Genomic DNA, 27,804 nt, shown 5'->3' with positions numbered 1-27,804 from the left:
AAATATATATCATTTATAATAATCATTTTTGTTTAATTTAATTTTGATTTTCGCATACTTCGTTTAACAGAATTATTCAGAAACGATTTATTACGTACGCTAATATAAAACATTTTTTTAAAAAATGTAAACTAGAAATATGAACTAATAATTAGACAAGTCAAATGAATTCATAATTAATTATCAAATTATTTCCAATGACTTTGTTTGTTGATTTTTATTATTTATATTATATTATATCATTATATTATAAATTATATATTGTTGTTAAAGTATTGTATCATTATTTTTTTTTTTTAATGAAAACAAAAAAATATTTTTGATTTTCTTAGCTAATATGCATATCTATTTTTATAAATATGAATGATAAATTGAAATCAATTAATCAGATATGTATTTTTTCTAGATTATTTCTTATTAATCATCTTCGCAATAAAGACAGAATAAGAGAAATATCAGAATAGAAAAAATTATTACATTAATAAAAAAATATTTGTTGAATAAATATATATATAAATATATATATAAATATATTATATATAAATATAAATATATATATATAATAATAAAAAATATATATAATAATAAAAATATATAATAATAAAATTTGTATTAAATATGATACTGATGAGATCAGATATTAATTTCAAATATTAAATTGCTTATAGCAATAAATTAATAAAAGTAACAGATACAATGTTAGATAACAAAAAAATACAAATTAGTATTGTATATTGTATATGATATTTTAAAAGTTAATTGACAATGCAACTAATGATTCCTGGTGTGTGTTCTTAATTTTTTTTTTTTGCGAAAATTTCTGTTTCTGCTTTGTTATTAATGAAAAACAATAATAGATTTCTGCATCATGTTGGATTTGATATATTATTTGGATTTATGTATTATTTAAACTTTATAAAAATTGTATGAAAACTCAGTAGTGGCTTATTTTATAAAAGAAAATTTATAAAATATTTTACAAAACAAAAATTTGCAAAGGAAAAAGCTGAAATTATTTCAGGAATCATCAATTATATTTTTCAGCACAAATAGAAAAATAAACTATGAAATAATAAGAGATAATAATATTTCAAATCATTATCAATCATTCTATTAAATGGAAAAAATTAACAAAAAGAAACAGATGAATTTTCCATAAAACTGACAAAAATCAATGAATAATATATCTTTCTATTCTGAATAAATAGTATTAATAAGAAAAATAAAATTTTTTTCTTTGTAAAATTATTACCAAATCTTAGGGCAATCTCAAATACAAAAAATTATAAAATTTTAATGAAGTGATATTCATCAATATTTTGAAAAAATTTAATATTTAGTGAAATATTAAAAGTATAATTTATTATAAATTGTTAAATCAAACTGTAAACAATTATTGTAAATTACTATCAATTCAAAATTATATCAATATCAATTAATTCATTTAAATAAAAAATTGGAAGAATATTCAATTTATTGAAAAATATTTATATTGACAAAGAAGAATATCCTATAAAATTATTACATGATAACATTAGATCACATATTAATAATATGCTTCTAATATAAAAGACAATAATGAAATCTACAACATTTTATTATATTAATTATATTAATATATTCACATTCGAACATTACTTTTTCAAACTATCATCTCTTTTGAATAATTATATCAAAAAATACTGCATTATTTTAAGATAGAATTATAAAAAATAATAATTACTTTGAATAAAAAATTTGTTTTAAATAAATTTTGAATTTTTTTAAAAAATTCGTTTATATATATTTATATATATGTAATAAAATAATATAATATAATACATAATAAAATATAATATATAATATATATATAAATATATATTAAATTTTAAACCTAATATTAGTATATAATAAATACATATCGAATACTTTTAATAAATATTTCAAGTATTCTATTATATTCAAAATGATTCAAATTTTTATAATGTTAAAATTATAATATATTATAAATATTATATAAATCATATATAATAAAATTACTTTCAATTGAAATTTAAATACTTATACATATATGATTAAGTAATGCAAATTTTTGTGCACTTACCACAAAAATTATTTAAAAATAATCATAAAAAAAAGTTTTAAAATAATAAAGTTTATTTATAGGAGACAAATTATTTATTACATTATATAGAAGACATAAATATATTTTTTTTATAATATTTTAATTCTTCTATACTTTCTTTAATATCAGGTAGAGCTCTATGATGCAAAAATTTTTTTGGTGTACATTCACTCTGATTTGAATTCCATCTTCTAGAATAAAATTTTAGAAATAAATACATTTCATAAATTGAAATATATACAAATATAAACAACATAAATGCAAATACCTGACTAATTCTTTAATTGTACTAACATCAATAATTCTATAATGTAAATAATCATTGACTAATGGCATATATTTAAGTAAAAATAAACGATCCATATAAATTGTATTACCAGCTAGAGGACAAGTTTGACTAGGAATATATTTTTTCAAAAAATTAAGTAACATTTCTTCTGCATCTTTTAAAGTAATTTTACTATATTTAGATTCTTGTATTAAACCTGACTGAAAAAATATTGCTCTTAAAATAAAATATAAATTTAAATTAATTATTAAAATAAAAAAATATTTTTATAATACTTACTTTCGTATGAAAATTCATACACCATTCATTCATATGTTCTAAAACTAGATCTGGTTGATTAATTACAATATTAAATTCTTCACTCACTATATTTAAATCTTCATCAGTTATTAAACAAGCAATTTCTAAAATTGTATCTGTTTCTATTTGAAGTCCAGTTAACTGCAACAAATAATTTAATTATATGTAATAAATATATATAAAATTAAATATATATAAAATTAAATATATATATAATTAAATATATAATTAAATATATAATATTACAATATATAATAATTAATATATATATAATTATAAGTATTAAAAAATATTAAAAGTATTAAAAAAAATATAATTTATGTTATATAATAATAAATATTAATAATAAATATTAATATTATTAATTATAATGGAAGTATTAGATACTTACTTCTGTATCTATCCATACAATACAATTATGTTTATTATACACCATATTTATTTATCTTATTTGATTAATTATTTTGTAAAATTAAAAAATTAAATATTCTTGATATTTTTGATATTCTTTTATTTCACAAATTACTTGACAATTGAAAAATAAGATTTATTTAAATTTATTTCAAAAAAGAATGTGGTTAAATCTCATTTCAGAACATGTTAAATTTATGATTTATTTTTTTATAATAATTTTTAATAAAAATGTAAAGTATGTTTTGACATATTTACGAATCAACATTTATGATTGATGCGGAAATAAGTGACTACTTTATCATTATATTCATTCTACATATATATGATTATATTTAATTATCTATTCATAATGAGTTTAAGCATTCCAGAATGAGAAAATAAAATAAGAAACAACAAGCCACCGAAATTATAATCACCAAGTCTCAAAAAAATTCCTTTAAATTCATAAATAAATAAGAAATGAAAATAGATTTTCACTTAATATTTACTACATTAAAAGAAAAAGATGTTAAAAAAATATCGCTATGAACTACAAACAATAAAAAATAAATTCCCAGTTTTTAACCTAAATTTTAATAATTAATTTTTACATCTTTTAATATTTGTAGCTTTTGTATATGTTAATTTCAATGAAACTTTCTGCATATATAGGCTATCCCAAAACATTCGTAAATTGAAGATTCCTTAGATAATTTCAAGCAATATTTTTCTTTATAAAAATTTTAACGGATCATTAACAAAAAACATTGACCAATTACTTTATATAATTTATTTAGATTTACAAAAGTTTTAAATTCTTATTATAGGTTCAGACAAAAATCTTTAAAATCATGATCTTTAATTTTATCATAATGATTACAATCAATAATAATTTTAAAACAATTTTTTTATATATTATCTATTAAACTAATCTTTCTAATATTCAAAAAAATTCAATTTTAAGTCAATACAATTTTAAAAAAATTTATATTTTTTTCCCTAAATGTATATAATTTTCAAAAGTTTTTTGTGAATAATTCGAAAACTGATTATTTATAGAAGATAAAATTGTTTAAAATGATATATACATTTCAAGCACATTCAAGACACACAAATAAGAAAAAAAAAAGCTAATATGAAAGCTAATAAGCTATAAGATATGAATAATAATACAAGTTGACATTATTAATAATAATTTATTAATTAAATTATCTATATATATATATATATATATATTTATATAGAATGAATATAGTAATGATAGTACTTTCTTTCGATAAATGTGTCAAACATACTTAACCTTACTTTTTTATTAAAAATTTAAAGTCAATTTTAAAAAAAAATCGAATTTTCGCAAATAATTACATACAAATTATATAATACAAATTAATAATATAATCAACAAAACGAGTCGAATAATTTATTGCGATACTGAATTAATTCTACTTAAAAAAAAAGAACAAAAATAATCTTCAAATCTAGAAAGTGTTCAAGTTTCACATATAAAAGATTTAACTATATGACCGTTATAAGTTTCGTTTTATAATTATAAATTCTATTTAAATATTTTTTAAAATGATTTATAATTAAAGAAATAATTGCATTCGAAGAAAGACAGAATATCTTTTATATGTATATAATTACATATTAAATTTTTGTACTTTATGCAACATTTTTTTAGTAATATACTTAAATAATTCTAACGTAAACAAAAAATTAAAAATTTTAAAATATGTAATTCACAATTTGCAGAATATATTTTTGAATTCAAAAAACAAAATTCCTTATTGTATACATACTTTAAAATAAATTGTTTATTGAAAAACTAAAAAAAAACTTTAAAAAATTTTAAAAAATTAATAATAAATTCGATTCTTATTAACATGCCGCGTAAATTGCGTGTTTTATCTTGAATTATTCGTTCAAGCCATGTGAAATTTTAACTATTAAAAGTTAAAATTTTAACTATTAAAATCATTATTTAATTATTATATGATAAGATATAATTTTTATTATTTTTTGATAGTTATGATTTTTGGTATTATACGATTCATATAGTTTAAATGAAAAATTATAAAAAATTTATAGTAATTGATAGTAAATTGATAGTATAGAATATATTAAATATCATTTCATTTTTCCAGAACAATGTCAATTTAAAATATAGATAATTATTGAACTGAATGAATAAAACTTTTTATTTCAAAAAAATTTATAAAAATTTAATTAAAATTCTCTATTAAAATTCTTAAAATTCTAAAAAATAAATTTAAAAAAAAATTAATTTTATAAATATCGATATTTTATTATCGATATTTATATTTTATATTATTTAATATTAATAATATATTATAATATAATTAATAATATTAATAATATTAATAATAATAATTATCGAGGTGGTTTAATATATTAATGGTTTCCTATTTTTCCCTTCGTTTTATATATCTATATATATATATATATATACATATGTATATATATATCATGTCTAAATATTATATTTAAAAATATAAGAAAAAATTTTACAATTTCATTTTATGATTCAATTCGTAAAAATAATTTATGATTTATTAACATAAGCAAATACAAAATTCATTATAAAAAAAATATGCGTATTATATATAACTGAATTGTTTGAAAATTATTTAAATATGTAAATATTTAACTTTAATTATAAAAATTTAATTATATTAAATTAAATATTTAAATTTAATTATTCAAGAAATATTATATTGAAATATTATATACTTACATATTTTATATATATTTTCTCAATATTTTTTCAATCTTAAATAACTTAGAAAGCAAATTCAAATTATATTATCTATTATAATTTGTCTTTATGAAATGAAATTAATTTCATATCTAAAATATTAATTTTTATATATAGGAACCAAAAATGTATATGAAAATATATATAAATATATAAACGTAAAATATAGTGAATATAGGAGTTGTTCTTTCGAAAGAAAAATTGTTGGCCCTGAAAAGGGCCGTTTTTTTTTTACTGTCAGAACAACTTAAGCTCTTTCTCCACGAATTCTACGTGCTAGTTGTATATCTTTTGGCATAATAGTAACTCTTTTAGCATGAATGGCACAAAGATTTGTATCCTCAAATAGACCAACTAAATAAGCTTCACTAGCTTCTTGAAGTGCCATAACTGCTGAACTTTGAAAACGTAGATCAGTTTTAAAATCTTGCGCAATTTCACGGACGAGTCTTTGGAAAGGTAATTTACGAATCAGAAGTTCGGTACTTTTTTGATATCTTCGAATTTCACGAAGAGCAACAGTTCCAGGACGATAACGATGTGGTTTCTTTACTCCTCCTGTTGCAGGTGCACTTTTACGCGCAGCTTTTGTTGCTAATTGCTTTCGAGGTGCTTTACCACCAGTTGACTTACGAGCAGTTTGTTTAGTACGAGCCATTATTTTAATATCAAACTCACAGTGCAGGTCAATTCAAAAATACTACTTTACTACCGAGAATGCAGTTTATATAGCTTGCAAGGCAAGAGCTTCAAGCATTTGGTTGGTTGGTGTTCAGTTCAGGCGGGAGAAGTCTTATGATTGGTGATTAAAGAAGAGAGGGGATGTATTAACGAAATTGGATTGGATTATTGAATAAATAGTGGGGGATGTGCATTTAGTATATATAGAAGAATTATTTCGAATTGAGAATTGTGACTTCTCTTGTTGCGTACGTTGAATCTTATTTATAATGACTGGACGTGGAAAAGGCGGAAAAGGATTGGGAAAAGGAGGTGCAAAAAGACATCGAAAAGTACTCCGAGATAATATTCAAGGAATTACTAAACCTGCTATTCGACGATTAGCAAGAAGAGGTGGTGTTAAGAGAATAAGTGGTTTAATTTATGAAGAAACACGTGGAGTACTGAAAGTATTTCTTGAAAATGTTATTCGAGATGCAGTTACATATACTGAACATGCTAAAAGGAAAACTGTAACAGCAATGGATGTAGTTTATGCATTAAAACGCCAAGGCAGAACATTATATGGTTTCGGCGGATAAGTTATTAAAATTGTACATCAATTTTTTTTTAAAAATTACAACCGGCCCTTTTTAGGGCCATCATATTTTTTAAACGTATGATAACTCTTCATTTATACAGTGGAATTATATAAATTATATTATTATTACTAAAATAAAAATTTTAAAATACAATTAATATGAATAAGCTAAATATAGTACATATAGTACATATATTATTCTGTTTTAGTGAAATTTTTTAAGTAAATTCGAATTAAATAATAGAATTGAACATATTGAATACATAATTAGGTATTGTATTAAAATGACTAATAATAGCAAAGTATATTTATCTATTTTTAATAAAATTTTAAATAAATGAAATACAGATTATTATTATTTTATGATATTCATAATATTTATTAAAATTTAAATTTAGGATGTTATTAACAATGATATTAATTGATAGTAGTGCAAACTATAATGTTATAAAGTAAAAATTATAAAATCGAAATAAAAAAACATGAAAATAAAATTTAAAACTTCGATCATTCTGTACACATTCATACACATTTAAATATTGAAATAAAAATTTATGTATATGAATTTCCTTTTTAATAACGGTAATTAAAATAAATTTACGAATAAAAATATTATCAGTCTTACGATCTGATTATATTTTTTTAATAAAAATATTAAATAGATAAATATTATTACTATATATCTATTTTAATTTCAATTTAACATGAAATGATATGTTAACAATGAAATAAGTGAACATGAGTAAGAGTTCCAATGAAAAAAAAATTAGTGGCCCTGAAAAGGGCCGGTTTTTTTAAAGCCTGGAAAATAGACAATATTCTCATTTATTTATACTTGTATATTTAGTAACTGCCTTTGTACCTTCACTAACTGCATGTTTAGCAAGTTCTCCGGGCAATAAAAGTCTCACAGCAGTTTGCACCTCTCTTGATGTAATAGTAGATCGTTTATTATAATGTGATAAACGAGATGCCTCAGCAGCGATTCTCTCGAATATATCATTCACGAAACTATTCATAATGCTCATTGCTTTGCTCGAAATACCTGTATCCGGATGAACTTGCTTTAATACTTTATAGATATAAACTCCATAACTTTCCTTTCTTTTTTTCTTTCTTTTTCCTTCTGCTTTATTTATAGTAACATTTTTGGGGATTTTAATGGCCTTTTTAATTGCTTTTCCAACAGCTTTAGGAGGCATATTTGCTTAATACGTATATGACAAAATATGAACACACAAAATATCTATACTCGTCTCACAGAGTTCTTTCAATCCAAATTTCCTTTTATAGCAAATGAAATAACAGCATCGCTTCAATCATATGAAAGTACATGACCGAAAATATTGACGTTCAATTCTTATTGGACGAAAATCTGACGTTGACTTATATCAATATTTTTGACGTTTGTAATAGGTCGAATGTCTAAACAATAAACGACATACACTTATCTATATATATATATATACTATATATAGAACTATAAGAGTAATTTTAAAACTTTCTTATACTTATAAAATATTAAATCTTAAATAATATTAAAATTTTTTTTTATGATGCAGAAAAATTTTCTTCTCTATTATTTTGCATAGATGATTTTGTTTTTGTCAAAACAAATAATAAACTTTGAGTATAATACAATAATATAATAAATATCGTATTTATTTGTTCCTAAATGTTCCTAAAAATCCCGATCAATTTGTATCTCGTTTCAATGTTTTTGTAATTATTTAAAAAAGTTTAAATTTTTAAAATTTAATATTTTTTCAATGAAAATATCATTGACATTTTCTTTAAATATAGTCTGATTAGATAGAGATAAGGAAAGAATAGATATATATAAAAACTGAATAAATTTATGTATATATTTTACACAATTCATCATGATTTCTTGTTTTTTATTTTAGTTATTTTAGCTCTCAATTGCAGTGTTTTCTGTTTCGGCATGAAGTATCGTTTTGAAATTAATTGATGGAAATTGCTAAACAATTATAAATATCATAAATATATTTATCACTTAGAAAAAACATTTATCTTCATTTTTAATATATTTAATGCAAAATATGCATTAAATATAAAAAAAATCAATACACAGTATCAAGTTAATTTTTATTTATGATCGTAATATATAATTGATAGATAATGAAAAATCTCATAATTTGATTGAAACCATATTAATTGGAATCATAAAATCAGTTTTAATAGAAAATTTGATAGATTAGATTTTATCAATTTCTTGTGGTTTTTAATATTCGTGACAGTATAATGTATAATTTTTATTAAGATTTTGAAATAGTGATATTAATCAAGTTGTTATATCTTGAGTACATAACAACTGTGATATCGCATTGTTGTACTATTTAATATTCCATTCAGAAGTAAAATTCACATTACGGAATAAATAAATATCTATATAAATAATTATTAAATGCATAAATGTATTCTTTAAATTAAATTTTTTAAATTTTATATGTTATTGTATATGTATCTTATATGTTTAGGGAGAATTCGATTTATTCAATTTGCAAATAATAGATACATTAGCGAAACGTCCGATAAAATGAATCAACGCATAGAGAAAAATTCAATCTTACTAAACTAACTGAAATAAAAAGACTAAAATATACTATGTTATCGATTATTTATATTATGAATATTCTATGTATTGGATTATAACGGAAATACGTATTTTGGCTGAACATAATCAAGACATCTGTCAAATAAATAAGCATCTTTTTTTTTTTGTTCAGAATTCTTTTGCTAAAAACATAAAAATTTTATAGTTATATTAAATATTTAAAATAATAGTAGTCTTTTGATTGAATGAAAAATAAAATTCTCTTCAAATCGTAAGTTATAAAAATGAACATATTCACTATTGGATTTACTTCATTTTGTATGAATTATAAATTTTGTAATAAAATATATTTATACCATTACTGAGAATCAGCTGATAATAATATTATATATTTCATTATAATTATTTATATTATGCTTATTATAATTGTATTATAATTAAATTAAATTATAAAATTAAATTTAATAATTATACAATAATGTTTCAATTTTTAAATTGTCTTGAAATTATTGTCATAAAATAAAAAATGATCATTATTTTATTTTTCGAAAAAAAAAATAAAAGTTTTTAAAATAATTAAATTCTATTGTCATATCTCTATTATATATTTTTTTTTGATTCAATTCAATACTCATGAAATTTTTTTTTAAATATATAAGATAATGCTTATATTATATTCTAAAAATATATTTATAACGATTATATTATATATATCTAACGATTTAAAAAATAAAATTCTTCGATTTTCTGATTTCTTTAATTATCCAATAAATCCTTCTCTCTTATTATCCATTTCTTATTAAATTGAATAAGAATTACTATATTATAATTGAATAGAATTTTTCTATTTCTTTTACTTGTTTTATTAACTTAATAAATTTTTTAATATTTTTATTTCTATATAAAAATAATTCGAAACCTTTATTTTTTTATTTTTATATTTTTATAATCCGATGATTAAAAACGAGCTGCGTTTTGCAAAATATCTATTACAAAATACTCATCTCACATATGCATGTACCATTATACATATGTATAATTATATATGTCAAAAGTATATATATAAAAGTTCGGTAGACAACACACAAAAGATCTAAAATATCTAAAAAAATATTTTGTATGTTTTACAAAAGAAATATGTATTGCACTTATATTATATAAATTTCTTTGAGATTCTTTTAATACAAAAAAATTTCTATATTTTATTTAATATTGAATCGTAATTTTAATATTCGTTAGAAACAAAGCTAGTTAGTTCGAATAAAAAAAAGAAGGTTCTAAAACGAATGCTTTGTTCGTGAATCTTTTGTTCTCAGAAAACATTCAACTGACACACCTGGCAAGTTAGAAGAAGGGGAAACCCTTCGTTGACCTGACTAACTATATGCCGCCATATGGTTAACTGGAAAAGGGACAGTTCTACCAGCATGGCAACGTATTTTGCCAACGGATATCCTAAAAATGTATATAATATGTGTTCTGAATTTTATATATATATATATATATATATTGTACCATGCTACAAGAAATACAATTATTTTTGAAAACAAATTATTCTCTTGTCTTTTTTATTATAAATAAGATTAAAAAATAAATTATTTTAAATAAATAGTAAGTATTATAGTATATATTTAATATTGAATTTTAAAAATATAAATGAAATTTAATAATGTTACTTTTTTTTTTACAAATAAATATATAATATTACAAATAATTAACTTACTTCTTATATAAAAAAATATATACAATTAAATTATACATTATATATACTATCGATAAAAATAATAGATTCATTAGATAAAATATCAAAAATATTTATGGTATGGTATTTCATTAAAGATTAATAATTTTTAAAGAATTAAAAAATAAAAAATTATTATTTCATATTATGTAATATATTGATTCTAAGTATTTTTTTCTTATAAATATCAAATTTTGATCAAAATTTCAAATATTAATTTATCTATTTCTTTTTTTATAATTTCATTTATGATTTTTGCATTTAAAACATATATAACTTTATTAAAGAACAAGAAAAACTAATTTTAATAATATCCAAAATTTTCATTAGAAAATTGGATATTAGAGATCTCTATTTTCATATTTTATATGTTTAAAAAAAGTATGTATAAATAAATAAGTATGTTTATATGTATAATAAATTTTTATTTCAATCTCTTAAATTTTAATATATAAATATCTATGTATTTCTATTACATTAAATATTTGGTATATATTTATAAAATATATATAAAAAATATATAAAATATAACTTGAAAACTTTTAAAAATAAAAAAATTTTACGCAAACTCATCGAATAAATAATATAAATATAAAATAAATATGAATTCAATTAAAACATGAATTTGTGAATATGTGAATGTGATTTATGAATTATATATTAATTATATGTATGTTTATTTAACCAGTAATTCTCGTAAGATTTAAACTTCGATCTATAAATATTTTAGATTTTTTCAACTGCAATATAATTAATTTAATTTCAATATCTTTCGAATACATATATATTAAAAATATAAATTTTTTAATCTTTCAATATATATTTAAAATCACAAATGTTATTATGAATATATTCTTTCGATATTTGTTTTTTTCGATGATTCTACAAAAAATGCCAAAATATCTGTTATATCCCAATAATAAAACTATTATATCTTTAGTTTAAGACGTAGAGCTAAGAAAACTGTAATTTTTAATATTCTTATATAATCTTCTCTTCTTGAAGTTCTTGATATAATACTGAATATTCATTCAAAATGTTTGAAAATTTTTTGAATAGATATTTTCATTAATGTTCTAAATTATAATATCTTGTTATTATATTATCGCTGCTATTTTACACTTGATGTAGCTGTAGCTCTTACATTGAAAACTCTGTTTTCGTGTTTCTGTTTATCTATAAAGAAAAAAATTTATATAAATTCACTATTTGATTATATTATAAGCAATAATTTTTTATATAAATATTAAATTTTATATTAAATTATTTTATATTAAAATAAAATTATTGTATAAACTGATTTGCTACATTGTTCAAAGAAAACATTATTAAACGATAACATTGTTATATAATCTATTACTTTTTACTACATAAAAATCAAATCTACTAAAAATAATATAAATTCATAATTGGTAGTATTTCTTTTAGATAAGATAATAAGAAAATTACCTTGTATATTTTGAATAATTTCTTGAATAAGTCTTTCAAATGATTTTTTAGGTATTAATAATTTCGTTTTTTTTTGATAATAATATATTTCTCGAATGGCATTTTTCGAACGAAATTTATTCTTTATATTTCTATTATTATACTGATTTATGCGCGTCATTTTACGTTGAAAAAATGAATAAACTTCTCATCTGTTATGCTTTTGAATGCTGCAGATGGGAGCACTCATATATATATCCTCGGTTCAATACGTTGTGTCTTTTGATTGGCTAATGTTGAAGCGGTGGGGATATAGCCTTTCGAACATATAAAAGGCCTGAAAACTAAATTTGTACATCAAACGAATTCAGAACTTCGTAGTTTGTTCTTATTCTGTATTTGTGAAATTTTAAGATGACTGGTCGTGGAAAGGGAGGAAAAGGATTGGGAAAGGGAGGAGCAAAGCGTCATAGAAAAGTACTTCGTGATAACATCCAAGGTATCACAAAACCAGCAATTCGTCGATTGGCTCGTCGTGGCGGTGTTAAACGTATATCTGGTTTAATTTATGAAGAAACTCGCGGTGTTTTGAAAGTTTTCTTAGAAAATGTTATCCGCGATGCAGTTACTTACACCGAACACGCCAAACGGAAAACTGTAACGGCTATGGATGTCGTATATGCTCTGAAAAGGCAAGGACGTACTCTTTATGGTTTTGGAGGTTAAAATGGAGGATCATTGTTTTCATCAACGATCAGCAAAAACGGCCCTTCTCAGGGCCACAATTTTCTTTCAACTTAAGAACACTCGTTTGTTGAGTTCAATTTAAAATATTTTATCTATATTATATTCCAAAAGTATTTGGTGTTTTTTGTAAGATATAACAGTGGAACATAAATTTGAATTAACGATCAAATACTAATATAATATCTATAATATATTATTGAAACTATATCTTAAAACATATCTTGAAATAGTAAAAAAATTAACATCGTTTAATCATTAACATTTTTGTTATGAATTTTTTCACATTATAATAATAATAATAAATATATATATATAATACAATATTATAAATACAATAAATATAAATTTTTTTATAGTAAAAATAAACATAAAATTATGTTTTATATGTTTTTGCTCTAAAAAAAAGTGTAAAAAATACAATTTAATAGAAACAATATTATATATTTCTTATACAATATAATATTAATGAAATATAATTTTAATCAAATTATATAATGTACTTGCATCTATATTTAATTTCAATCCTTTCTTTTATATATATAAAAATATATATAATTGATATATTTTTTTTGTTTTATAAATAAACATTTTGAAGATTATTTTATAAAATGACAAATAATCACATATTACATATTATATCACATATTACTTATTGCAAACTGTGATTAATAATTTAAAATATATTAATTTAGAGGAAACGATTTTGAATATTTCGAATCATTATAAAAATATATAAAAATTACTTTAAAATGCTAGAAGTTCATTCAAGATTTGGAAGATTCTATTAGTAAAAGAATCAAATGATACTTTCTATCAATAATTCAAGAAGTATAATTTTGAGTTGTCATTTTTTTAACAAATGAGATATATATATTGAGATCTTAATATAGACATATAAATTTCATTCGTATTAAATTTTCATCAAAAATAATTGAAAATATATATTAGATAAAATATGTATTAAAATGCTTATGAACTATGAGATCATTGTTCCTTTAGCTGAATTTAATTAGGGGCCCTGAAAAGGGCCGTTTAAATTTAAAAAATCAGGTTAAGCTTTTTTTTCTGTCTTCTTTGGTAAAAGTACAGCTTGAATATTTGGGAGTACACCACCTTGTGCTATTGTTACTCCAGAAAGTAATTTGTTCAATTCTTCGTCATTACGAATAGCTAATTGTAAATGACGTGGTATAATTCTTGTTTTCTTATTGTCACGAGCAGCATTACCAGCCAATTCCAAAACTTCAGCAGCTAAGTACTCCATTACTGCTGCTAAATAAACCGGAGCACCGGCACCAACCCGTTCAGCATAATTTCCTTTTCGCAAAAGACGGTGAATACGACCAACAGGAAATTGTAATCCTGCTCTGTTAGAACGAGACTTAACTTTTCCCTTAACTTTACCGCCTTTTCCACGTCCAGACATATTGTTCAATCACAAAGTTCCGCTTGATATTAATTTTTGGAATGTCTTTACTCCGAATATATGTATTCGTAGATGGCAGCAGGAGAGCACTAATCAGAATACAGTATAGCGTGTTCTGTATTATACAGCGTTCCAATTGGTGCATACATCTTATAAATGGAGGGGCTGAATTCTAACGGAATTAACCTATACGTTTATAAAAATATATATGAAAAAATAAATTAAATATTTACGAATCACATTACATATTAAATTATTCATAGACAATAAATTAATTATATTATTTGTTAGATCATTAATTATATTATTCATAAACGTAAATTAAACATAAAAATAAAATAGAAATTGTATAAAATAAATATTAAGTTCATCATATATATATATATATTATATATGGAATATATTCACTACTATATTCACTTATAAGTTACATAGAAAAATATAAGTGTTATAACTTTTCAATGAAACTTTTTAAATTATCAAAATTAATAATTTAATATATAATAATCAAAATTGTTCAAAATATTTATAATAATTAAATTTTTAATTAAAAAATAAAATTTTTTAAATAAAAAAATAAAAAAATAAATTTTTTAAATAAAAAAGAAAATTACTAATGTAAACATATTTAATAGACTATTTTATAGTTCATAAAGTAAATATTTTTTTTAGGATTATAAAATCCATTATAAAATTAAAAATTGATAAAATCGAAGTATCCGCAATTATCCGAAGCAATTGGATAAGTCAAATTAAATATTTATTAAGATTATAAGACTAAAATACAATAAATTAAATTAGAAATATATATGTAATTTATTAGAGATATAGAATAGTTAGTAATCTATGTTTTGCTGTAGTTTATGTTTTTTTATGCTTGTTTATACTAGATGAAAGCAGATTATGTTTTCGAATATAGAAAAAACAATAAAGAATACTTTTTTATTTTTACATACATACATACATACATAATTATAATTGGTCAATAATCATACTTGCTTTAATTTTAAAAATATTAATATTAAGATAAAGCTGCAAGAATAAAATCTCTATTAAGATTTTTTGCCTTTTAAACAAAATTCAAAAATTTTAATATTACTATATTATTATATTATATAAAAATTTAAAATATATAAGACTTTTGCTAACATATTTTTTTTTCTAACATTATGGTCTATAAAATACGATGTAAAATTAAAAAATAAATTTTATAATTTAATTAAAAACAAAATAAAAACAATATTTTTATTGGTGATTTATTTATGATTTCTATAGCAGTTTATAACACTATTTGAATAATGTTTTAATTAAGAAAACTAAAAAGAAAACTAATAATAATTTATTTTCTATAATTTTATTTTATATAATTTTGACGTGAATTGATTTGGATATAAAAATTTTAATTACCATATTACTATATATAAGAATTTAAAATATATAGGAGATTCATCTTTTTCTTTTCTAATTTAAAAAATATTTATTTTGTCTTAAAAAATAATTATTTTGTCTTAAAATAATTTAAAATTATAAAATGATATAAAAGATTAATTTTATAATTTAATTAAAAACAAAATAAAAACAATTTTTATTGATTTTTAAAATAAGACTTTATATAATACTTTATATAAAATTATATATTATTTGAATAATGCTTTAATTATACAAAAAATAATTTATAAATTCTTTAAATTTGTATAATTCTGACATGAATTGATTCAAATATTCAAGTATTTAATTATTTAATTATATTATATTATATTATGCATTGTTAATGTATAATGTATGTATGTTAATGTATAATGCAAATAATTGGTTAATGCATTTCTTTGAAAAATAATTTTCCGTTTACTTCGAATATATATTTCCAGATGGCAGCAGGAGAGCACTAATCAGAATGCAGAAGTATATGCTTATACCGTGCTGCATTCTGATTGGTGCACTATAGGTGCTCTGATACCTAATAAAAGCGGTGCCTAGACGCTGCACCGTCATTCTCATCATCGTTTCGAACGAGTAAGAGGTGTGAGTAAAGACGACTGTCGAAAATGCCACCAAAGACTAGTGGAAAAGCAGTTAAAAAAGCTGGTAAAGCTCAAAAAAATATCAGTAAAGCAGATAAAAAAAAGAAACGCAGAAGGAAGGAAAGTTACGCTATTTACATTTATAAAGTTCTTAAACAAGTACATCCAGATACTGGTATTTCTAGTAAAGCTATGAGCATTATGAATAGTTTTGTGAATGATGTATTTGAACGCATTGCGGCTGAAGCATCTCGCTTGGCACATTATAACAAAAGATCAACGATTACTTCTCGAGAAATTCAAACGGCTGTACGTTTGCTTCTTCCTGGTGAGTTAGCCAAACATGCTGTCAGTGAAGGAACTAAAGCCGTTACCAAATATACTAGCTCTAAATAAGCAAATGACCATACAAACCTGCCCTTTTTAGGGCGACAAAGATTTAATACATGGGAATCTCTCGTTCTCTACATTTTATTTTTTAAGTAAATAGTTCTTTAATATATTTATAATCTTGTAAATTACTACATTCATAAAGAAATTTCAAACATCATGTCTTTAAATAAAAAGAAAAAAATAAATGTTTATATAATGTTAGAATATAGATAAATATAAGTTTTTCATGTATATAGATATGAAATTTATACTATATAGATTATAAGTATTAGATTTAAAATTAATATATTTGTTATAAATATAACTAACTATATTATACTATATATATTATACTATATATAGTATATAACTATATTAATCGTGTACAAATTACTATTAATACATAACTAATGACATAATTATAACTATTCATATTTTTAAGATTGAGTATTTTTGATATAAATTAGATATTTTTATTCAAAAATTAATTGAATAAACTAAAAGTACATGATAAATAATATATTTTAATAAAATCTTATAAAAAAGTAAATACAAATTGTAATAAATATTTATTGTTGAATAATTATAGCAATATACAATAATAAATGAATATAAAAATATAAAATATAAATGAATATAAAATAATATAATTAAAATTATTAAATTTTAATAATTAATTTTTAATTGATTTTAATTTATTATTTTATAATTTGTGAATTAGTTTTTGGAATATTGCATTTCGTTACATGTTAAAATTATTGTATTAATTACAAAATATTTTCAAATTAATGATTTTCAATCTATCTAATAATAGTTTTTAAATTCCCAGATATTCTGCATTAAATTCTGATTAAAGAAACAAATTAATAAGATAAATTTGATTAAAAGTATATCATATTATCTATTATCTTATTAATATTATCTTATTAACATTATCATCCAGTATTATCATTTTCTCAAAGAAAAAATTGGCAATAAGTTGGTTTTTAATAATAAATTGGTTGTCATGTATTTTTCAAAGAAATAATCATGTATTTAAACTTTTATGATTATAGAAAGATATTAGATTTTTATCAAAAATTTTTTTGGAAAATATTATATAAAGATTTTGTTAATATGAATTATAACTCAAATTCATCCAGATTAAATATTTTTTCGAAAAATCAGCTAAAAAATGCTAGGAAAGGAAATTTAAGTTATACGAAAAATCAAATTAATGAAATATTTAAATATTTAATAAAATTATATTCTTAAAGCAGCATGATAAATAAATTATAATTGATTTTTGAATATTTTTATTTAGAAGTCTAAAACTTTTAAAAATGTGAGGGTTGCTATAATTATGCATTATATTATAATAATTATTAATTTGTATTATATTAATTTGAGATTATATAATTTGAGATAAATATAAGTCATAATGTAAAAATATAATAATATAATAATAAATATAAAAATATAATAATAATAATATAAATTAAGCATTATGAGACTAATAAGACAATACATTTCAAAATAATTTAAAATGATAGAAAGTCATGTATAATTCTCTATACTTTTTATGATTTATATTGTATAAAAATGATGATTTATAGTTAACAACATTTCATTTACAAAAAACAATATAAAAATAATATTAAATATTTTTTTAACTTATAGTAAACGAGAAAAAGAGAAATTGTAATATAAATATAATAAAATCTTTATTGTAATACATAATTTATAAAATAAGTTTATTTCATTATTTCATTATATGTGATTTTTGTTAAGATTTTAAGTTTACATATATATATTATATTTTTATTTTGATAATAGAAACATAATTATACCTATTGACTAATTTTACATCCTATATTATAATAATATTACAATATAGAAAAATTTGAAATGTTTTTTCTTTTTGAACATAAAATAAATATTTGATGTGATATATTTAGAAAGTACAAGATTAATAATAATAAAAATATTCTCCAAACTTGTTTAAAAAATCAAGTAAAATTGACGATAATTTTCAAAATATAACATTACAATATAATACTAAATTTTTTAAAATTTAAAAATGCAAAATGATTTACAATAAAGTAAAATTTATATTTTTATAATTAAAATTAATAATTTATAATATATTATTTATAATATATTAAGAAAAAATTTTCGTAACTAAAATAATTCTTAAATATTTATATTATTCTTAAATAAATATTTTTTTATATTTTGTATAATAGTAATATAATAATAATATAATGTTTGTAAATAAACTTGTTATATTTATTACATATTAATTTTAAGTACCAAAATAAACTACTATGCACAATTATTTTTAATATTTTTAGAATTATTAAAAAACTAATTAATATTTTTGATAGATTTAAAAACCTAAATTTGAATTCTGGATATATATACATATAGAGCCATTATATTAAAGATAGATAGATAGAACTATTACCTAAATTTATTTTTTTAAAAGATATTTTTTATAAATTTTAATTTTTAATAATTACAAATTATAAACTTTTTAATAATTACAAAATATATAATTTATATTAAAATGATAATTGTAAAAAAAATTATATATGATTACATATGGCGACTTAATACGTATTTTAATGAAAAATTGTAAATATTATAGTTAATCAAAAATTTTTACAATTTAAAATTTAAAAATCTATAATGTTTTAAATTATATAAATGCTTTTATTACTTGTTATTTTTATTTAAGATCTATCGATTTTATTGATTACATTAAAAATTATTTATGAAAAATTCATTTTTATTATATATTTATTACACTTTTATAATATTTAAAAATGTATTTGTGTAAGTATCATTTTCATATATATATATATATATTATAGTTTCGTTTTAAATTTTAATGTCAAAAAATTAATATTAAATAGTCTACGAATAGTTTTCTCAATATAATAGTTTTCAAAATATAATTTAGAGAGAGAAAATTCTGCGAAGTACTTCGCTTTTTTTTAAATAAAATAATATTAATCTCAAGTAATTTAATTAGATTACATTCTTTATTATTATGTACAAAAATAAATAATATATAAAATTATTTAAATTATCTTAAAGTCATTCCTCATTAAATATAAATTTGTGGCCCTGAAAAGGGCCAGTTGAATTTTAAAATTCCTTGTTTAATAATTATTTCTTTCCTGTTGATTTAATTGTTTTGTTAGCTACCGATTTTTTGGGTTTAGGAGTTTTCGTTTTAGCTGCTGGTGCTTTAGTCGTCTTTTTGCTCTTTGATATAGTTTTAGATTCATTTATAAATTTAACTTTTTCAGTTTTTTGAGTTGTTTTTATTTTAGATTTTTTCACATTTGTTGATTTTTTAGTTCTTTCAGCTTTCTTTGGAGAGCTTAATTTTTTTGATGATACAGGTTTTCGTAACGGCGAGGTTTTCTTTTCAACAGATTTTTTAACTTTTTCAGATTTTGATACTTTAATAGTTCGATGAATCTTTTTTGAGTCAGAACCTTTAATGGAACCCTTAGTAGAAAGTTTAAACGATCCAGAAGCACCTTTACCTTTTGTTTGAACAACAATGCCTGAAGTAACAGCTGCCTTTAAGTATCTTTTAATAAAAGGTGCTAATTTCTCTCCATCAACTTTATATGTCAAAGAAATATATTTTTTAATTGCTTGGAAAGATGATCCTTTTCGATCTTTCAATTCCTTAATAGCAGCATTTACCATTTCCGAAGTTCGTGGATGTGAAGTTGGTGACCGTTGTGATTTTGTAGATTTGGGCTTTCCTGCTTTCTTTGTTGGATTAGCGTTTTCCATATTTTCTATTACAGTTTTAGCTTTTTCCTCCATTTTGCAATTGTTAGGAACAATTTTTTTCTGAAATATTTAAATATTAGCAATAAATAATATCTATCTTTTAATAGAATTTGAATTCCATAATATAAATAAAAAAGAACTCATTAATTAATTAAAAATTTTTTAATTTTAGTTAATTTCAAGTATGGATGCAAATGATATTAGTACAAAATTTAAAAATCATAGAACAAGTTGAATCAATAGACATTAAATAGATCGATCGATTTCGTTTGATAAGAATATCTGATTTCGAACAATATATAAAATAAATTTCATCAGTTTATATATGATAGTATAATCGGATATCCAATCGGTTAATGATTATGTAGAGGAAATCTTTGAAAAATCAATATTTTGATCCGATTAACAATAGAATTAAATTTCCGTTATCAATACCTTACTATAGAATAGGATTGTATCTTCAATAAAAGTAAAGATAACAGAATGGAATTTGATCTTTTTATATATAAATAATTTTATGGGATGAATCATATAATAATTTTTTGATTAACAATAATCAAACACAATAATTAAAGAAATATTATAGGAACGATACTAAGTACTTAGAACTTCTAATGAGTTCCTCGAAGTAGAAAATAATTCTGAATCGAGGACATAGATTACCTGTTTATTTATTGTAGATGATGAAGAAAAGGATGATAGTCTTATCTATTATAGCAGATATCTATTACACAAAAATCATACTTGTAATTAAAAATATTTTTGCAAATAATTTTCAGTTCGCCAGTGTTAGAAGATAATTGTATTATATATACTAATTATAGTATAACGTTGATATCACTTAGCTATTGTAAACTGGCAAAGAATATATAATTTTATAATTTTCTAAAATCGGTCACTTGTCACTAGAATATACTGATAACTAACAATGGTGCCCTTACTTTAATCGTCAATTGATACGTACTAATGGCTAATGTGCCAACCCCTAATGAACAGTCCATGTGATCTGGGAGCGCGGACCATGGAGAGAAACCTATTGAATATGTTGAGCGCTGAATTTCTCTAAAAATGGCGAAGTAGCGAATAATTTATTAAATTAAAGCATGATTATTCAAAACAATGTATTAATCGAGAAATAAAAAATATAAAAATAAATAGTCATGTGTATCTAATTTTATTCAATAGCTTTTACTTTTCATTAAATAATATTCGCTTTCATGTATAACATGATTTTTCATCGAGTGTCTCTTCATGATATCAAAATAGTTTGTAAAAAAACAATAATACTCGTTCAATTATTATAAAATTGGCTAACAAACTGATTAACAATCATTGTTAATGATTTTAGTAGAACTGACGAAGCTAATTTTTTATGGAAATTCAATTAATAATTGTAAAATCTTTAATTTACAATAGGTACTCTCGGAATACATAGTTTTTACAGAATAAATGACGAAATCAATCTTAATATTTTACAATTCAATGATTTATGTTTATGATTTATGAAATTTATATAATTTTGTATAAATTATATATTGATGATAAAGAATACTGAGATAAATTAATTGAAATAAATTAAAAGAAAAAAAAATAAGTTAAAAAGAAATCGATTCAATATGTTTGTTTCAAATGTAATGTACAGAAATCATAACCTTATTGTTTAATAAAAAATAAGATATTTAATATCAATTATATAATATTAAATTTAATTTTTGTAACATTAGGATATATTCTAATGAAAAAAAATTATTAATTTAAATTTAATTAAATAATAAAATTAAAAAGAAAAAAGGAATTTTGTTAAAATATATATAGATAATATAATTATAGTATGCGATTAAAAAATTTCTATTTATATTATATAAAATAGCATTTTATATTTGTATATTTATTCTAAATATTTAAATATTTAGAATTTAAATATAATATTATTAAAAAGCAATTGTTTTCAAAATATAATAATATATAATACACATAATATTATATAAAGATTTATAATGGCAGCTAATCATTTATTGAATATAAAAAATAATTACATATTTTATTTATAATAAATATCGAATTTTTTATATGAATAATTCAATGTATGAATATAATTTATAGATATATACATTATATAATACAATAATTTAATAGTTTTATATAAAATATAGAAAATTATCGAAATACTTAATCAAATAATATAAGAACAAATATTTATCTACTTAAATGTTTTAATTTTTTTAACATTAATTGTTGTAATATACTTTTAAAGCAATATTATTTACTTATTGTAATAACAAATATGTATATGTATATTATTGATATTACCATAAATTAAATTACAATAATAATTTATACTTAATGTGATATATATATAATATTGTTTTTTAATAATAATACCCTACATTATTAAATTATTATTATGTTATATTAAAATTAAAAGAAAAAATTATCATATAATTAATCAAGTGTTCACACTATATATATATATTCAGAAATAAAGATATAATGAAGAATAATACATTCCGTTCGCATAGGGTGCGCCAGTAGTAAGAAATTTTAATATTTTAACAACTTCTATCCAATATTTAGAGAATTTATTCATAAAAAATTTCTCAACTGTTAAGAACTTAGAAAAAAAATTTAAGTTTTTATTTAATAATAGAAGTTAATTCTTAAGAAATTTTTTAATTTAAATTATTTAATTTAGTTTACTATTTTTTATATATGTTCATAAAAAAATTATACTTTATTTATAATTTAATACGATAATTTGTTTAAATATAGAAATATTTAAATTTTAAAAAATTTTAAAGTTTACATTTAATTATTTAAGAAAAAAAATAATAAAATTAAAATTAAATCTAATTTCTTTTATTAATTTCTATAATTAAATTGTGATTTATTTGTTAAACTCTTAAGGTTATGTTTCATTTATATAGAAGTTACATTGAATTAATTTTTAAACAATCTTTTGAATAATAATTATAATAATTGTACATTTTGACGAATTTATTATAGAATATATATATATTTACGATTCTATATTTTGTATAATATTTGACAATTATTTAATTAACAAAAGGAAAAAGAATTATAAATGAATTTTTTTTTTCATTTATATAATTTAATTTAAAAATAGATTTTAAGTAGATAAAAATTTGCAGGATATATAATACATTATCTAAGTATTCTGTGCAAGCGCGCGAAAATTTATGAGAACTGAGTGGTAATGGTAATAGTAGTGACAAAACGTTTTGTAGCGGTTGGTCTCTTTGGGTGGGGAAAATCAATAGGAAAACCAAGTTTAAATTATAAGTACAGATCATTAATATTTAATGAATCTTATATTAATATTTTTTTAATATTGTATTATATATGCGAATGTGCCTGTTTGTGAAATCTTTACAATGATGCTTTCAAAATGTGGCGTCTCGTGATGTATATGGAAATTTGATTGAATGTAGTGTGTACTCAGTTATCATTAACAGCTGTGTTCAATAAAAGGAAAATGTTTAGAAACTATTTAATTGATGCTTCTTGACATCTAATTTGAAGAACGAAATATCAATTTACGCTTAATAATGTTGATACTTCGAGAAATTTTCTTGACTTGTTTCATATTGTGTACATTATTACAAATCAATTATGTTAAAAGTACACATATTTCCGGTACTTTTAATACAAAAGAATTTTTTCGTTTTCTCATAAAATTCGGTTTTCAAAAGACTGATCGTCATCGACAAAAAGATTCATATGGATACATTTTTGGTAATGTAACATCGAAAAGTGATTTTACTATACCAATTACATTGGCTGTTTTGGATCGTGGTCATTTTTTAGAATACTATGGTAATCGTACATTAAAGGATAAAAATACTGCTTGTACTCTTATGTTTAATACCTTGAATCAAAGTTCTTATGACGTACATTGTAATGAAGAAGGACAAGATTTTTTAAGGTATATTAAATTATTATTTTACAAATTAAAAATGATAAGTTTAAGGACTTATAAAAACTTATAATTTACAATTATTTAATTTCTATTTTCATAAAGGAGAGTACCTTGTCCAAGAAATAAATTATGTCCAGATGAAGATTCCATATGGAATATTGTAAAAGGATATCAATTCACATATGTCATACAAGATTTTTGGCAACCACGTTTTTGGTATATGAGTCTAGTAGCTTGTTATAGAAATACATCTACTTGTCAATGGGAATATTATGATAAACATGATGAATTAGAATATGATATTTGGCTAGTAAATGGAAATCCAAATACTAGTGGCCTAAATAGTTTAACATACCAATTTTCGTATGATAGACAAAATACTATAGAATTATATTTGTTGTTTTTTATGTGTTATATTATATTGGTACCACTACAATTATATGCTGTAAGATTACAAAAACATCCTGTAACAAGATTATTCACTGCTAGTTTATTATTAGAGTTTGTAGCAGTATGTTTGATTTTGATACATGTATTGAAATTTGCTCTTGATGGAGTTGGATACGAACAATTAGAAGTTGCTGGAGATATTTTTGATATTCTATCAAGAGTGAGTTTTAATAAATAATTTCATTTCTTTATTCAATATATTATATAGTATATTTTATTTCATAATAATAATTTATATATATTTTTAGACATCATTCATGTTACTTCTTCTTCTACTTGCTAAAGGATGGGCTGTAACTAGAATGGAATTGACATGGAAGCCATTAGTTTTTACTATATGGCTATGTTATGGAGTAGTTCATATTCTATTATATGTATGGAATATGGTAGGTTTATTTATATTTTTTTTTTATCAATAATTTCAATTAATTAAAAAAATAATATTTTCAGACTGAAGTTGACATTATTGAAGATATTGATGAATATCAAACATGGCCAGGCTGGTTTATACTTCTGTTTCGTAGTGCAATAATGATTTGGTTTTTATGTGAACTTAGAAATACTATGACATATGAACATAATACTCAGAAGTTAAATTTTTTACTTCATTTTGGTGCATCTTCATTAGTTTGGTTTATTTATTTACCTATTATAGCACTTATTGCTCTTCAAGTAAGCGCATTGTGGAGGTTTAAACTTCTATTGGGTGAGTATATCATAAAATTTAAAATATAGCATCTCATTCTTATTTATACATTATTTTTGTAGGTATTACATATTCTGCTGATTGTTTTGCATATTGCGTAATGGCACATTTACTTTGGCCAACACGAAGTGAACAATATTTTTTACTTGCACAAGGAGCTGATAATGGAGATGAACTTGATGAATTCAATGAAGCACCACATGTACTGAATAATTATGTGGAACCTCCAGAACTTACTAAAATAATTACTTAATGTCAAAATATCAAAGGCAAAATTTTGCATATATAAAAAGTCAAACATAAAGTTTGAAATATATTGTTTGCCAAATAAAAATTTTATAGGGTTGATAATACTCTGCTATGTATTACTTGAGACTGATATATTCTGCACACTGTGTAATTAGAGATATACTAATAATCAAATTTACATTTGTGATAGGAAGTCAATAATTGACACAATAAGGAATAAAATGGGTGAGTATGATATGAGTATATTTAAGTAATTTTTAATTTAAAAATATAAATGATTAAAAAAAATCTAAACATATGATTGGGTTGTAACAGTTTGTAGGTATAAATAGATATTATCTACTGTACAATTTTTATGTATATAATAATTAACTATTAGATATTTAATATCAATGGGATTATTATGTTATATAGTAATAATGATATTTGTGTATACATAGATTTTATTCATATTTTTTACTATTTACAATACAACTGAATACAATTCCATCATTGTAGTATATTTCAATTTTAGATTGCTCATGTCATACTCTTGAATTATAAAAATTTAATATTATTATAATTTTCTTAATATTTTTTTCATTACTATTTATTCATTATGTGTAAAAAATTCAATATTTTTCAAACCTAATCATATAATTGTAAAAAATTTTAATCTTATCTTTTATACTTGATTCATATTCATGTTCACACTTGCACTGAATGGAAATTGTTTTAACGTATATTTTGAAAAAGTATAAAATTTAGAAAATATAATTTTTTTTTATGTTAATTTAAAAATATTTGTAGAAATATATATGATTCTGATGTATATAAATGAAATTGTGCATCAATATATTATATACAAAGTTCTTATGAAAGTATTCTATATATATTAATAATTTTTTCAGTGTTATTACAGTAGAAATGCTGTAGTAAAATATGAACCAATGAAATTATATAAATATATCTTTTGTATATATTTTAATAACAGTTCTTATCATTTCAAAAATTTTTTTTAAACTATTTGAATATTTTTTTGGTTTTTAAATAGATCAAAGATATAATATTTAAGAAAAAAAATAATATTTTATGATGAAAAAAATTTTATTCTTTAATATTTATTTATAGACAATTTCATAAATTTTTTGCTCAATCTTGTAACAAATCATCATTAAAATAGTAAAGTATTTATCTAGTATATTATGAATTGTGTACTGCAAGTTTTGTATAATAATTTTAATAAAAT

At 20.3% G+C, this 27,804-nt stretch overlaps 9 protein-coding genes across 11 annotated transcripts; 4 read left to right on the top strand and 5 right to left on the bottom strand.

Annotated features, from left to right (window-relative positions):
* Nucleotides 1-2,118: 2,118 nt before the first annotated feature.
* On the bottom strand, nt 2,119-4,606 carry LOC133666285 (probable oligoribonuclease). 3 transcript variants are annotated; one of them, XM_062076415.1, is made up of 5 exons: nt 4,392-4,606; nt 3,085-3,218; nt 2,673-2,834; nt 2,373-2,593; nt 2,119-2,295 (listed from the first exon to the last, which is right to left on the bottom strand). In XM_062076415.1, exons 2-5 carry the CDS (start codon nt 3,127-3,129, stop codon nt 2,166-2,168), a joined length of 558 nt encoding a protein of 185 aa, XP_061932399.1. In that variant the 5' UTR covers nt 3,130-3,218; nt 4,392-4,606; the 3' UTR covers nt 2,119-2,165. The 3 variants fall into 3 exon arrangements, with proteins under 3 accessions (XP_061932399.1, XP_061932400.1, XP_061932403.1); XM_062076416.1 differs by having other exon boundaries at nt 4,456-4,602; XM_062076419.1 differs by having other exon boundaries at nt 2,119-2,292; nt 4,456-4,602.
* Nucleotides 4,607-6,071: 1,465 nt separating this feature from the next.
* LOC108003589 (histone H3) lies at nt 6,072-6,575 on the bottom strand. Its single transcript, XM_017065937.3, has one exon. It carries the CDS (start codon nt 6,518-6,520, stop codon nt 6,110-6,112), a length of 411 nt encoding a protein of 136 aa, XP_016921426.1. The 5' UTR covers nt 6,521-6,575; the 3' UTR covers nt 6,072-6,109.
* A 237-nt stretch (nt 6,576-6,812) lies between these two features.
* On the top strand, nt 6,813-7,185 carry LOC108003478 (histone H4). Its single transcript, XM_028669551.2, has one exon. The coding sequence runs from the start codon at nt 6,813-6,815 to the stop codon at nt 7,122-7,124; it is 312 nt and encodes a 103-aa protein (XP_028525352.1). The 3' UTR covers nt 7,125-7,185.
* Nucleotides 7,186-7,893: 708 nt separating this feature from the next.
* On the bottom strand, nt 7,894-8,325 carry LOC108003590 (histone H2B-like). The gene has a single exon (XM_017065938.3). It carries the CDS (start codon nt 8,323-8,325, stop codon nt 7,945-7,947), a length of 381 nt encoding a protein of 126 aa, XP_016921427.1. The 3' UTR covers nt 7,894-7,944.
* Nucleotides 8,326-13,214: 4,889 nt separating this feature from the next.
* On the top strand, nt 13,215-14,116 carry LOC114578213 (histone H4). The gene has a single exon (XM_028669552.2). The coding sequence runs from the start codon at nt 13,285-13,287 to the stop codon at nt 13,594-13,596; it is 312 nt and encodes a 103-aa protein (XP_028525353.1). The 5' UTR covers nt 13,215-13,284; the 3' UTR covers nt 13,597-14,116.
* A 514-nt stretch (nt 14,117-14,630) lies between these two features.
* LOC108003514 (histone H2A-like) lies at nt 14,631-15,108 on the bottom strand. The gene has a single exon (XM_017065787.3). The coding sequence runs from the start codon at nt 15,041-15,043 to the stop codon at nt 14,669-14,671; it is 375 nt and encodes a 124-aa protein (XP_016921276.1). The 5' UTR covers nt 15,044-15,108; the 3' UTR covers nt 14,631-14,668.
* A 1,911-nt stretch (nt 15,109-17,019) lies between these two features.
* On the top strand, nt 17,020-19,155 carry LOC108003510 (histone H2B). Its single transcript, XM_017065785.3, has one exon. It carries the CDS (start codon nt 17,089-17,091, stop codon nt 17,458-17,460), a length of 372 nt encoding a protein of 123 aa, XP_016921274.1. The 5' UTR covers nt 17,020-17,088; the 3' UTR covers nt 17,461-19,155.
* A 1,288-nt stretch (nt 19,156-20,443) lies between these two features.
* LOC108003496 (histone H1A, sperm) lies at nt 20,444-22,237 on the bottom strand. Its single transcript, XM_017065765.3, has 2 exons — nt 21,898-22,237; nt 20,444-21,294 (listed from the first exon to the last, which is right to left on the bottom strand). The coding sequence occupies exon 2, from the start codon at nt 21,265-21,267 to the stop codon at nt 20,590-20,592; it is 678 nt and encodes a 225-aa protein (XP_016921254.1). The 5' UTR covers nt 21,268-21,294; nt 21,898-22,237; the 3' UTR covers nt 20,444-20,589.
* Nucleotides 22,238-23,486: 1,249 nt separating this feature from the next.
* LOC108003493 (transmembrane protein 145) lies at nt 23,487-27,546 on the top strand. Its single transcript, XM_028669582.2, has 5 exons — nt 23,487-25,177; nt 25,274-25,781; nt 25,870-26,007; nt 26,072-26,327; nt 26,390-27,546. The coding sequence occupies exons 1-5, from the start codon at nt 24,801-24,803 to the stop codon at nt 26,578-26,580; spliced, it is 1,470 nt and encodes a 489-aa protein (XP_028525383.1). The 5' UTR covers nt 23,487-24,800; the 3' UTR covers nt 26,581-27,546.
* Nucleotides 27,547-27,804: the final 258 nt, after the last annotated feature.

This window comes from Apis cerana, linkage group LG1 (assembly GCF_029169275.1).
Source record: "Apis cerana isolate GH-2021 linkage group LG1, AcerK_1.0, whole genome shotgun sequence".
Lineage (NCBI taxonomy): Eukaryota > Metazoa > Arthropoda > Insecta > Hymenoptera > Apidae > Apis > Apis cerana.
Note: the sequence above shows the minus strand (reverse complement) of the source record. Positions and strands in the feature narration are given on the sequence as shown.

Coding starts and splice junctions, on each gene's coding strand:
- LOC108003493 (XM_028669582.2), top strand. CDS start 24,801: ATGTTGATACTTCGAGAAATTTTCTTGACTTGTTTCATATTGTGTACA. Junction 25,178..25,273: donor GAAGGACAAGATTTTTTAAG/GTATATTAAATT, acceptor ATTTTCATAAAG/GAGAGTACCTTGTCCAAGAA. Junction 25,782..25,869: donor TTTTTGATATTCTATCAAGA/GTGAGTTTTAAT, acceptor ATATATTTTTAG/ACATCATTCATGTTACTTCT.
- LOC108003514 (XM_017065787.3), bottom strand. CDS start 15,043: ATGTCTGGACGTGGAAAAGGCGGTAAAGTTAAGGGAAAAGTTAAGTCT.
- LOC108003589 (XM_017065937.3), bottom strand. CDS start 6,520: ATGGCTCGTACTAAACAAACTGCTCGTAAGTCAACTGGTGGTAAAGCA.
- LOC108003590 (XM_017065938.3), bottom strand. CDS start 8,325: ATGCCTCCTAAAGCTGTTGGAAAAGCAATTAAAAAGGCCATTAAAATC.
- LOC114578213 (XM_028669552.2), top strand. CDS start 13,285: ATGACTGGTCGTGGAAAGGGAGGAAAAGGATTGGGAAAGGGAGGAGCA.
- LOC108003510 (XM_017065785.3), top strand. CDS start 17,089: ATGCCACCAAAGACTAGTGGAAAAGCAGTTAAAAAAGCTGGTAAAGCT.
- LOC108003478 (XM_028669551.2), top strand. CDS start 6,813: ATGACTGGACGTGGAAAAGGCGGAAAAGGATTGGGAAAAGGAGGTGCA.
- LOC133666285 (XM_062076415.1), bottom strand. CDS start 3,129: ATGGTGTATAATAAACATAATTGTATTGTATGGATAGATACAGAA. Junction 2,835..3,084: donor TTGTATGGATAGATACAGAA/GTAAGTATCTAA, acceptor TATTTGTTGCAG/TTAACTGGACTTCAAATAGA. Junction 2,594..2,672: donor GTATGAATTTTCATACGAAA/GTAAGTATTATA, acceptor ATATTTTTTCAG/TCAGGTTTAATACAAGAATC.
- LOC108003496 (XM_017065765.3), bottom strand. CDS start 21,267: ATGGAGGAAAAAGCTAAAACTGTAATAGAAAATATGGAAAACGCTAAT.